The sequence below is a fragment of the Rhinopithecus bieti genome, unplaced genomic scaffold, assembly GCF_001698545.2.
Source record: "Rhinopithecus bieti isolate Rb0 unplaced genomic scaffold, ASM169854v2 scaffold_13400, whole genome shotgun sequence".
Lineage (NCBI taxonomy): Eukaryota > Metazoa > Chordata > Mammalia > Primates > Cercopithecidae > Rhinopithecus > Rhinopithecus bieti.
In genome coordinates, this window is record NW_016807991.1 from 2,582,098 (window position 1) to 2,593,191 (window position 11,094).

Here is an 11,094-nt window from a genome sequence, read left to right on the forward strand (position 1 = left end):
CACAGGTACAGGGGAGAAAGATTGGGAGGTGGGGACAGGGACGCTGGCATCTCAGCTTCCTAGGAGTTGGAGCGGGGAGGATGTCACAATGAGGTGGCGGGGATGAGTGGAGACCCCTGGGTTAATGAAGTGAGGAACGTCCCAGAAGAGCAGGGTGGGGGGAAATGGGGTAGGGCATCCCAGGAAGAGCCAAGGGGCTCTTGTGGGAAGGGGAAGGAGGATGTGGGTTTCTCCAGGGAAGGAGACTGGCTGCCCTAGGAGAGAGATCCGGGAAGACAATGAATGGGCCCAAAGGAGTAGTTGGAGGCAGGGAGAGACAAGTATCCCCTGACTGGGGGGCACTTGGGACATCCTGGGAGAGGACCCAGCCAGTCACATCACGAAGAGGAGAAGGTCCCCATCACCCATTTCTGGCAGCATCTTTGTCCCCTCTCATGAAGCCCTGCTTGCTGGGCTCTGCAGCCTTGGTGGCGGCACCACCCCGCTGGTGTAGGTCTGGGCTCCCACGTGCAGGCAATCTTGGGGGTTTTATGGTCACCCGAGCAATGAGGCTGGGTGATGTCACCATTGCTGGCACTGGAACAAATGCAAGGGGAATGACAGCACCAGAAAGAATGAACAGTCTTTCGTGTTTGAACATGTGGGGTCGGATCTGAACAGGGCAGTTTCAAGAAACTCACCCCTCCCATCCAGTAAAGCCTAGGGGGCTTTCTGGAAGGGATACAGAGGAGAGGCCTGGGAGGAGAGTGCCCTTCAGCCACTGGAGCCAGCTGGTCCCGGCTTCACCAGGCTGGGCAGAGCCACCTCCTACGGGGAGCTGCAGAAAGGGCCTCCTTGGCTTTGACATGCTCCTGCAGGCCCAAGAAAAGGAGAGGAACCTGCCCTCCGCCACCATGCACATTCTGCATGCATGTGCATGTACTTCCCTCCTTGCTCCCTGGAGCACCCTCTGGAGTGCCTGTGGTCCTGCTGGCTCCCAACTGGGCTGCCTGGAAAGCAACCTCGCTCCCATCTCATCCATGGCACTGTGTGTCAGGCTGTGCCACGGCACCTGCCCTGGGGAGAACCGGCCATCTCAGCCCTCCTCAGAAGCTGTCAGCCCATCACTCTTGTTCAGAGGCCTCCGGGTCTCTTAACCTTCTCCAATGCGCTCAATGGCCTTGGCGGGAGGACGGCCACAAGGTCCTTGGGGATTTATTACCCAGGATCACCAGGTCATCGATGGGGTGGCTGGGGAGAAACCCAGTCCCCGGCCTCATCAGGCCACACTTGTGCCCTTTGCTCACCCCCAGACACAGAATCGTGGGCAGCGCATGAAGGAGGGGGCCCACATCAACCGCTCACTGCTGGCACTGGGCAACTGCATCAACGCCCTGAGCGACAAGGGTAGCAACAAGTACATCAACTATCGTGACAGCAAGCTCACCCGACTCCTGAAGGTAGCAGCCACAGCTGGGCCTGGGCACTGGGCACCGAGGGTGAGGCTGCCAGATTGAACAAATGAAAATACAGGGCACCCAGCTAAATTCCAACTTCAGGATACACAGCAAAATTTATTTTAGTGTAAATACGTCCCATGCAATATTTGGGATATTCTTATACTAAAACAAATTAGTTGTGTATCTGAAATTCAAATTCAACTGGGTATCCCATATTTTATCTGGCAACCCTAACCAAAGGCTGGGCAACGGGAAGGGAAAGGAGCCCATGATACCCCCACCCAGGGCTGTGGGTCAGAGCCGTCTAGATTTGGGGGTGCAGGTGGGCAGTCAGCCTCATAGCCCCACAGGTCTGCTGTTTGGGGGTGGCCTCCTTTGTGCAGGGGTGTCCTTGGCCTTAAATTATAGTGGCATCACTGAGCGTCCACTCCTGGCTGGACTCGTGAATTCAGTACTTCACTCTGTTAGCTCCTTAGATCTTGTCAACAACTCTATGAGTGTGAGGGATTACATTTGCAGATGAGCAAACTGAGGCACAATGCAGTTAGGTAATGTTCCTAAGGGCTCACACTAGTAAGTGCTGGAAGTAAGATCCAGTCAGAGGCCTCTCTGGTCTAATATCAGAGTCACCGCTTACTTAATTAACATTGCCATCAGCTGCCGTCACGACTACACCTAGAAGCCGGGGGGGTGGGGACAATTGCAAAAGGACTGTACCCTTAAAAAACAAGGAAGACCCGGCGTGGTGGCTCATGCCTGGAATCCCAGCACTTTGGGAGGCTGAGGCAGGTGGATCACCTGAAGTCAGGAGTTCAAGACCAGCCTGGCCACCATGGTGAAACCCCATCTCTACTAAAAATACAAAAAAAGCCAGGCGTAGTGGCAGGCGCCTATAGTCCCAGCTACTCGGGAGGCTGAGGCACAAGAATTGCTTGGATCTGGGAGGTGGAGGTTGCAGTGAGCCGAGATAGCACCACTGCACTCCAGCCTGGGCGACAGATCACCCTGTCTCAAAAAAAAAAAAAAAAAAAAGAACTAAAGAGGTGAAGAAGCTTTTTTAAGTTTACACAGCTGGTAATTGCTGGAGCAGGGCTTTCTTCCTCCCAAGCCTCACACCATATGACGCTCAGCAGCCAGATCCCTTGAGTGTAAAGAGAGAGAGAGATTGCACTCACCAGGGAGGGCATCGTGAACAGCCTGGCAGGAGGAAGGCCTGGGGAGGCAGTTCCCACTGACCACAGCCACCTCCCATCCAGGACTCTCTGGGAGGAAACAGCCGCACAGTGATGATCGCTCACATCAGTCCTGCGAGTAGTGCCTTCGAGGAGTCCCGGAACACCCTGACCTACGCCGGCCGGGCCAAGAACATTAAGACTAGGGTGAGGGCCCCTGGATTGTCCACCAGGACACAGCTTCCTGGGCTGAGATTCAAGCCCCTGGTCTGATCCCTGCCACCCCACCCCACTCTCTGGAACCAGCCACTGCTGCACTGGCCTCATTCCCTAGCTGATTGTCACCTGTACACTTTCCCTGCACCTCCAAACCCTGCTCCTCTGCCTGGAAGCCGAGAGCTCCCAAGGGTCCCCGCTTCCTCCAGTCCCAGGATTGTGCTCCCCCTGCCTCACCCCCTCTTCTCTTACCTTCCTCGTCTTCAGATGCTCATTTAGACCTTTGCATTTCCAAAGCACCTCTTCATGACGTGAAGCAAGGAGGCAAGCTTCACTGAGCCCTTGCTCAGCCCTTTCACATGCCACCTCCTTTGATCCTCAAAAAACAGCAGTGTTATTGCTGTTCCCATGTACAGATTAGGACAGCAAGGTTTAAGGAAGTTAAGTGACTTCCCAGCTGGTCAGTGATGACGCTGAGGATGGAAACTAGATCTGCCCCGTTTCCAAGTCCGTGTCCTTACCTGTCTGTAAGCATGTCGGAACCCTTGCCATCCACTTAGAAATCCATTTCTGCCTGTTCGTGTGCAGAGGAGTGGGAATGGATACATGTATGTTAGCATGCAGGGAACATTCTCCCAACACCTAACACAAGCTGCTGTCCTGAGGGCTTTAAGTTTTATTCTAACCCCTCCATGGGGGACGGGAGACACATTCTTGAAACAGCTCATTGATGGTTCAGAATATTACTAATAGCGGGTAAATGATGCCAATGGTAGGTGCTGGGGCAAGACAGGAACAGGAGGTGGGGATGGGCTGTTGGGGTCCAGTGGAACTCTCTGGAGACTGTAAGTGGGACCCTGAAGGCTGAGAAAACATTCCAGAAGGGTAGGAGCAGGGAGGGTGCAGGTTCCAAAGGCAGGAAGGGGATAGCATCTGTGGTGGGCATGGGGGGAGCAGGACAGGCCTTCGACTGGAGCGAGATGTTCATGCAGGAACGGTGAGCCCAGAGGAAAACAGAGAGATGGGAATGGCCCTTCAACAATGGGTGGAGGAATGAGGATGTTCCCTCATTCCTTCAGGAAGCTACTGAAGGTTGATGAGTTCTAGCAGTGACTGTGACAAGAGGTTGTGGAAGTGGAGGAAAGGAGGCCATTACTATCACCTAGAAAGACTGGGAGAGGCAGGGGGAAGAAAGGCAGCCCCTGCAGGTAGGCCTTGGTGAGTGCACGGAGGCAGGACCTGGCACCTGGGGTGACTGCATCCCCTCCGCTCTCTACATGTTCCCTGCAGGTGAAGCAGAACCTGCTGAACGTCTCCTACCACATCGCCCAGTACACCAGCATCATTGCTGACCTGCGGGGCGAGATCCAGCGACTCAAGTGCAAGATTGATGCGCAGACTGGGCGGGGCCAGGCCCGGGGCCGGCAGGATCGGGGTGACATCCGCCACATCCAAGGTGCGCCTGTGGGTCTGTGTGGGTGGCAGCCCCTCCAGGCAGCCTCACGTTGCTCTGGGATCAGGCCATGTTGTGTTCAAATCCAGAATCGGGCTCTTCCTGGCTGGGTGGTGGGGCTGGGCACTCACCAGCTCTGAGCCTCCTCGCATTCAGCTGCTGAATGGGGTTGTGATCTCTGTTTCAGACAGTTGCCAGAGATCACAACCCCATTTTACAACCCACCTTGGAAGAGTAGGTGGGATCCCACAAGGGAGAGGCACGTGAGCAATGAGTTGTGCAGGGCACACACTAAGGTCTGTGGCGTAGGACTGTGAGGTCATGCCTGCAGCACCGGAATGGGCTCTGTTTCCTTATAGACCTGCATATTTGCTGTGATGGTTTTCCAACAGACAGTAAAGCTTCTTTTTTAAAAAAAAAAAAATTACTAAAAAAGGGGAGCAGACAATAAAGGTTTTTTTTTTTTTTTTTTTTGAGACGGAGTCTCGCTCTGTTGCCTAGGCTGGAGTGCAGTGGCATGATCTCGGCTCACTGCAACCTCTGAATCCCGGGTTCAAGCGATTCTCCTACCTCAGCCCCCCAAGTAGCTCAGATTACAGGTGCCCACCACCACGCCTCGGTAATTTTTGTAATTTTAGTAGAGACAGAGTTTCGCCATGTTGGCCAGGCTGGTCTCGAACTCCCGACCTCAGGTGATCTGCCCGCCTGGGCCTCCTCTCAAAGCGCTGGGATTACAGGTGTGAGCCACCGCACCTGGCCACAGACAGTAAAGTTTCTAAGGGCACCCCTTCTTATTGTTGGCACAGAGGTGCTGTAAGGGTTAGCAGGAGCCCAGTTCATACCAAGGAGCTGGAAATCGCTTTTGGGCAACAGCTTGAAGATTCAATGTGGGAGTGGGATGTGGGAGGATGTAGTAATCTAGGGGGTTTTCCTGGAGGAAATAGTTGGACAGGAAGTGGGAGCACTGAGTTGGGAAGAAAGGGAGGGGAGGGCCCCAGGTGGGCCCAGGCTTTCCTAGCTGAACTTGCCTCCTCCTCTACCTTACCCACTCTCACCGGCAGCTGAGGTCCAGCTGCACAGCGGGCAGGGTGAGCAGGCTGGCATGGGACAGCTTCGGGAGCAGCTCGTCAGCGCCTTCCAGGAGCAGATGGATGTGCGGAGGCGCCTGCTGGAACTGGAGAACCGCGCCATGGAGGTCCAGATTGACACCTCCCGACACCTGCTCACCATCGCCGGGTAAGTCCCCTGCCCAGGACCCTCCAGGCCCCACCCCTGTGCCTGGGACGAAGGAGCATGAGCTGTGGCTGTACACTGTGCTTTGCCCCCATGGCCTGAATGCCCTGTCTCTCTGGGTGGGGCTGTGGCAGCTGGAAGCATGAGAAGTCCCGCAGGGCCCTCAAATGGCGGGAGGAACAGCGGAAGGAGTGCTACGCTAAGGACGACAGTGAGAGGGACTCAGACACAGGCGATGACCAGCCAGACATCCTGGAGCCGCCCGAGGTGGTTGCAGCCCGGGAGAGCATCGCAGCCCTGGTGGGCGAGCAGAAGCAGCTGCGCAAGCAGAAGGTGTCCAGGGTTTGGGGGGCAGGGAGAGCGGGTTTAGGGGACAGGGTGAGCAGGTTTGAGAGGCAAGACGGAGGGGCCGGGGTGGGGGTAGCCATGAGACCTGGGAACTCAGGCCACAAATCCTGTGTGACTTTGCTAAGTTCTTTAACTTCTCTGTGTGTCACATTCCCCACCTGTAAAATGGGAGCAGTCCATGGTGCAGCCCTCATGGGGTTGCTGGGAAGATTACATAAATGCCTGGCACATACCAAGGACTCAAAAAATGGTAACTAATGTTATAATGAGGGTTTTCCAGGCCGGGCGCCATGGCTCACACCTGTAATCCCAGCACTTTGGGAAGCTGAGGTAGGCAGATCACTTGAGAGGCCAGGAGTTCAAGACTAGCCTGGCCAACATGGGGAAATCCCGTCTCTACTAAAAATACAAAAACAAAACAAAACAAAACAAAAAGAAACGGCCTGGTGTGGTGGCTCATGCCTGTAATCCCAGCTACTCGGATGGCAGAGGAATAAGAATCACTTGAACCTGGGAGGCAGAGGTTGCAGGGAGCTGGGATAGCACCACTGCACTCCAGCCTAGGGTCCAGCAAGACCCTGTCTCAAAAAGAAAAAAATATAATTAGGGTTTTCCCAATAACAGATCTTTGCCTTCTGTTCTGGGGCATACCCAGACCAGGGGGGCTGTAGGGTGTCATGAGCCCTGAGGGGGTCACATGGGCTGGGGTTAAGTAGCTATCCCCCAAGCTAGTTCCAGGGGTGGGTTGAGGTCAGGATGGCAAGAAGGTGGACACTGAGGGGCCACCTTGGAGCAGTCCCTGATTGTAAAGCCCAAGATTTAGCTTTCAGGGTTGGCCTCAGCCTGGAGCTCCAGACAGATGCCTGGAGTTCAGGCGCTGGAGGGGCGAGGACGGGCTGGGCAGGCGGATTGGACCCCTCTCCCCGCTGCCAGGTGCTGACCTGCGCCTCCTGCAGCTGGCGCTGGAGCAGCGCTGCCGGGAGCTGCGCGTGCGGGGCCGGCGCCTGGAGGAGACGCTGCCCCGGCGCATCGGCTCCGAGGAGCAGCGCGAGGTGCTCAGCCTGCTGTGCCGTGTGCACGAGCTCGAGGTGGAGAACACCGAGATGCAGTCGCACGCGCTGCTCCGCGACGGTGCGCTCCGCCACCGCCACGAGGCCGTGCGCCGCCTGGAGCAGCACCGCAGTCTATGCGACGAGATTATCCAGGGCCAGCGGCAGATCATCGACGGTAGGGCCCACGCCCCCGCGCATCTGAGCCACCCGCGGGGGGGCCGCTGGCACTCGCTGAGCCCTGCCCCTTTCCTGGCAGACTACAACCTGGCCATCCCGCAGCGCCTGGAAGAGCTCTACGAAATGTACCTGCGGGAACTGGAGGAGGGCAGCCTGGAGCGGGCCACCATCATGGACCAAGTGGCCTCCAGGGCCCTGCAGGTGGGTGGGCGCCTGGGTGGCCTGAACATGGGCACATGTGCTGATGACCAAGGCATTGCCTGCAGGCAGCTGGAGGGCACAGGACCAGGCTGGCTGGCACCCCAGGGAGTTGACTCCCTTTCCTTCTTACCCCACCCAAAGCCTTGTCGAGCCTGAGTAAGACCCTCATCCCTGAGCACTCCTGGGCATCGCTTGTTCCCACCCAGGGTCTGAGGGTCAGGGCTGGCCATCTGAGATATCACAAATGGCCCCAGGTGCCCTTCCAGGAGACCAAGCATCAGGCAGTGCCACTGGGGATGCCTAGCAGACCACAGCTTACCCCCGAGGACCCAAACACCAGTCCACTGCCCTTCTGCGGCTCCCAGGCCATCTTACAACCCTTGTCACCCTGTGAGCCTTCGTGACTCTGTGCTGATTTGGTCCAGGACCAAATCTTCTAATTCTCCATCCTGGCTCCCTCCTCCCCAGGACAGCTCCTTGCCCAAAATTACCCCAGCAGGAACCTCGCTGACCCCAGATTCTGACCCGGAGAGTGTGAAGACACTGAGCTCTGATGCCCAGCGCCTGCAGAACAGCGCTCTCCCTCCCCTCAGCACAGAGAGGTGAGAAGGGGGGCCACCTGCCCCAGCCCCCACCCTGTGCCCTGTCCCAGAGAGGCCAACCCAGACTAAGGCTAAATGGTGAACACGGAGCAGCAATGAGAGGGAGCAGGTGGCCCAGGTCTGGAGCCAGGACTCCTGGGTTCTCTCTCCTTTCACACCAAAAGCTTCTCCCCGGGGGTGGGGGTGGGACCTCGGTGAGACAGCCTGGTCTACAGCCACTCATCTTCCTCTGCCAACTTCAGTGAAGGCCACCACGTGTTCAAGGCTGGTACTGGGGCCTGGCAGGCAAAAAGCTCCTCTGTGCCCACCCCACCTCCCATCCAGCTCGGCAGCCTGGTGATGCAGGAGGTGAGCTCTCAGTACCTGATGGCCCCACGAGCTCCCCTGCAGTGGGTGCGGGACATGGGGGTGGACAGCAGCAGTTGGAATGGAGCCTTTCCCAAACGGCACCAGCCTGAGGCCCCACTGTCTCTGCTGAATGGGGCATGGGGTCCCTGCTGTGTTTAAGGATTTTCTCCTCCCAACCACTCCACCTCATAGGCCCCGGCTCAGGACAGCCTGGGCAGCTGGAACAGCTCTTCCCCCGACAGCAGTGAGATCCTGTTGGAGATCCCCTTGTCCCACAAAGGTATGTGTGCCCTCTGCTGCCCTGGCCACCTCGCCTGGCCTTGTCTAAACTGTTCAGATCACCCAGTCCAAAGCCCTTTCCTACCCTCTTCACTGCCAAGTGCAACCATGCATTGGGTCCTACACATTCTGAAGAGGCACCGTTGCCCCTGAGGATTAGTCAGTCAAGGACACTTAAGGGTCCTCTACGTCAAGGAGAGACCTTGAGGCAAAAAGGTCTCTTTTTTAGAGAGACCGGGGCAAAACTGGAAGTTAGAAAAGAGACATGTGGCATGGAGAATTGTGTCCCCCACTCCCCGCCGCCGCCTCCACTCAGTAATCACTCTAATAGCAAATATCAATTCAATGGCTACCCCCTTGAAAATGTAGGTTGAGCCCATTTTCTCAATTAATCCAGGAAATAACCGATGGCATTAGTTTTACCATCTCCCATTTGCAGATGAAAGTGAGGCTCAGAAATGGGCCCAAGTTTCTTGCATAGCAAACCCCTGGAAAGTGCTGGGATTGAAACCCAGGCAGTCTGGCTCCTACCTACGTCTGCCATGTCAGAGGAGGGTGTTAAGAGGTGGCCTTGATCTCGGGTTGGGGGTTCCCTGTGTCCCGCTGCAGAGAGGAAGGAGATCATGACTGGCACCAAGTGCATCTCAGTGAAGGCTGCCCGGCGGCGCTCGCAGGCCCTGGGCACCGAGGGGCGACACCTGCTGGCACCTGCGACAGAGCGCAGCAGCCTGTCCCTGCACTCGCTGAGCGAGAGCGACGATGCGCGGCCACCAGGCCTGCTGGCCTGCAAGCGGCCACCCAGCCCCATGCTGCAGCATGCTGCCAGTGAGGACAACCTGTCCAGCAGCATGGGCGAGGCCCCGTCTCGGGCAGTCGGGCATCATGGGGACGGCCCTGGGCCCTGGCTGCGTGGCCAGAAAAAAAACCTGGGCAAGAAAAGGGAGGAGTCGCTGGAGGCAAAGAGAAGAAAGCGGAGGTCCCGATCCTTCGAAGTCGCCGGGCAAGGGGTGAGGCAAGGCGTAGGGGTGGGGTGTCTAGGCACTCCCATAGCAGCTGGGGGCCTGAGGGCTGGATTTCTCCAAAGGCTCCAGGGCACCTCTAGCCTACCCCACACCTGGAGATACCACCCTCCACAAAGTCTGTGTCCCCAGCCCGGTATAGTAGCTGGGACAGATCCTGGTAGCAGATCCCTGTGCCGCTCTCATCCTCACCCCACTGTTCAACCATCACAGCTCACCCGCCCCAAGACACACCTCCTGGGGTCCCATCAGGCGGAGTGCCTCTCAGACCACAGGATGCCAGTGTGCAGGCACCCAGCCCCTGGTATCCGGCATCTGGGAAAGGTCACACTACCTTTGGCCAAAGTCAAACTCCCTCCAAGCCAGAACACAGGTCAGTATGGGCAAGGAGGGGATGGGGAGGGGAAGTCTCCACCAGGCAGGGCAGCAGAGAAGACACATTGCATTTCCTGCGCCTCTGGCTGCCCCTTGCTGGAAGCATGGTTCTAGCAGAATATTCATGAGACTGGCATCTTGGCGTTGTGCCCATAGAGTTCAAGGCCACTGGGTGATGGGAGAGGAGTTGGGGAGGCATTCCGAAACCACTGATCCTGCCCCTTTCCCTGTTGCAGGCCCGGGGGACTCCTCACCCCTGGCTGCTCCCCCCAACCCAGCTGGTGGTTCTCGACGGGCTACCCGTGGGCCCCGCCTGCCCCACGGCACAAGCACCCGTGGCAAAGATGGATGCTCCCGGCATAACTGAGGGGCCCTGCCTGGAACAGGCTCTCTCGCCGCCCAAGACTGAATGGGGTCTAACAGGGCATGGGAGGTGGAGGCTGGGCAGGTGGAGATGACCAGGAAGTAGGAGCTCAGGATCTCAGCATCTCAGCAGGCTGGGGCTCCTGAGACCCAGGAACTGGGGTGTCTGCCCAACCCTCCCATGCTTTCAGTGCCACCGGGGGAAAGAGGTGAGGCCAGGGGACATGGCTGGGATGGCTGGGCTCCCTGGCCTCCCAGCCCTGGACAGAATGCTGTTGCCAAAACCCTGCACAGCCATGAGGCCAGCCTTGGCCTTGGAAATGGAGGAAAGCCGCTGGCAGTGAGACGGGGCTCCTGGCCCACGTGTGGGGCACGGGCATCCTGGATGGTTGGGGAGGCGCCGCCAGGCACTTCACTTATTACAATTGGGGATGTGGGTGAGGGAGGGAATCTGGTTTTGTTACTTGGCAGTGGCCTTTTCTCCCCTTTCCTTTTTTAACAATAAAATCCCATTTGGGTCTTGATGGTTGTGTTGGAAATTTGACCTTGTCTGGAATGTGGGGTGGCCATGACTAAGATTCTACCCTTCCCCCCAGTCCCCATCTACCCCTGGCTCACTGTATAACACCAACCTACAGATACCTGGGGGAGAGGGGTTTTGTTGTGGATCCTGAGGCCTCTCCCCAGGGTAGGGCTGGCAAGATCCATTATGTCCCTAGCCCACCGGTCTTCACACCTGCCCAGGCACCCTCCCAGGAGAGATCAGGGACTCGGAGTGGCCCAGATGCCAGAAAGTCTCACAACCCAGATGAGGCGG

The 11,094-nt window shown here is 57.3% G+C and overlaps 1 protein-coding gene across 3 annotated transcripts in view; it reads left to right on the plus strand.

The window, feature by feature from the left end:
* KIF19 (kinesin family member 19) overlaps positions 1–10,801 on the plus strand; it is a 29,628-nt gene extending 18,827 nt beyond the window's left edge. For all 3 annotated transcript variants that reach the window (XM_017884823.1, XM_017884824.1, XM_017884826.1), the window contains 13 exons: positions 1,293–1,439; positions 2,696–2,818; positions 4,118–4,283; positions 5,342–5,516; positions 5,648–5,846; positions 6,818–7,088; positions 7,170–7,291; positions 7,760–7,893; positions 8,136–8,241; positions 8,434–8,521; positions 9,130–9,527; positions 9,753–9,912; positions 10,151–10,801. In XM_017884823.1, coding sequence (XP_017740312.1) covers positions 1,293–1,439; positions 2,696–2,818; positions 4,118–4,283; positions 5,342–5,516; positions 5,648–5,846; positions 6,818–7,088; positions 7,170–7,291; positions 7,760–7,893; positions 8,136–8,241; positions 8,434–8,521; positions 9,130–9,527; positions 9,753–9,912; positions 10,151–10,281 — 2,220 coding nt within the window. In that variant the 3' untranslated portion in view covers positions 10,282–10,801. The remainder of the gene's footprint in view (positions 1–1,292; positions 1,440–2,695; positions 2,819–4,117; positions 4,284–5,341; positions 5,517–5,647; positions 5,847–6,817; positions 7,089–7,169; positions 7,292–7,759; positions 7,894–8,135; positions 8,242–8,433; positions 8,522–9,129; positions 9,528–9,752; positions 9,913–10,150) is intronic.
* Positions 10,802–11,094: the final 293 nt, after the last annotated feature.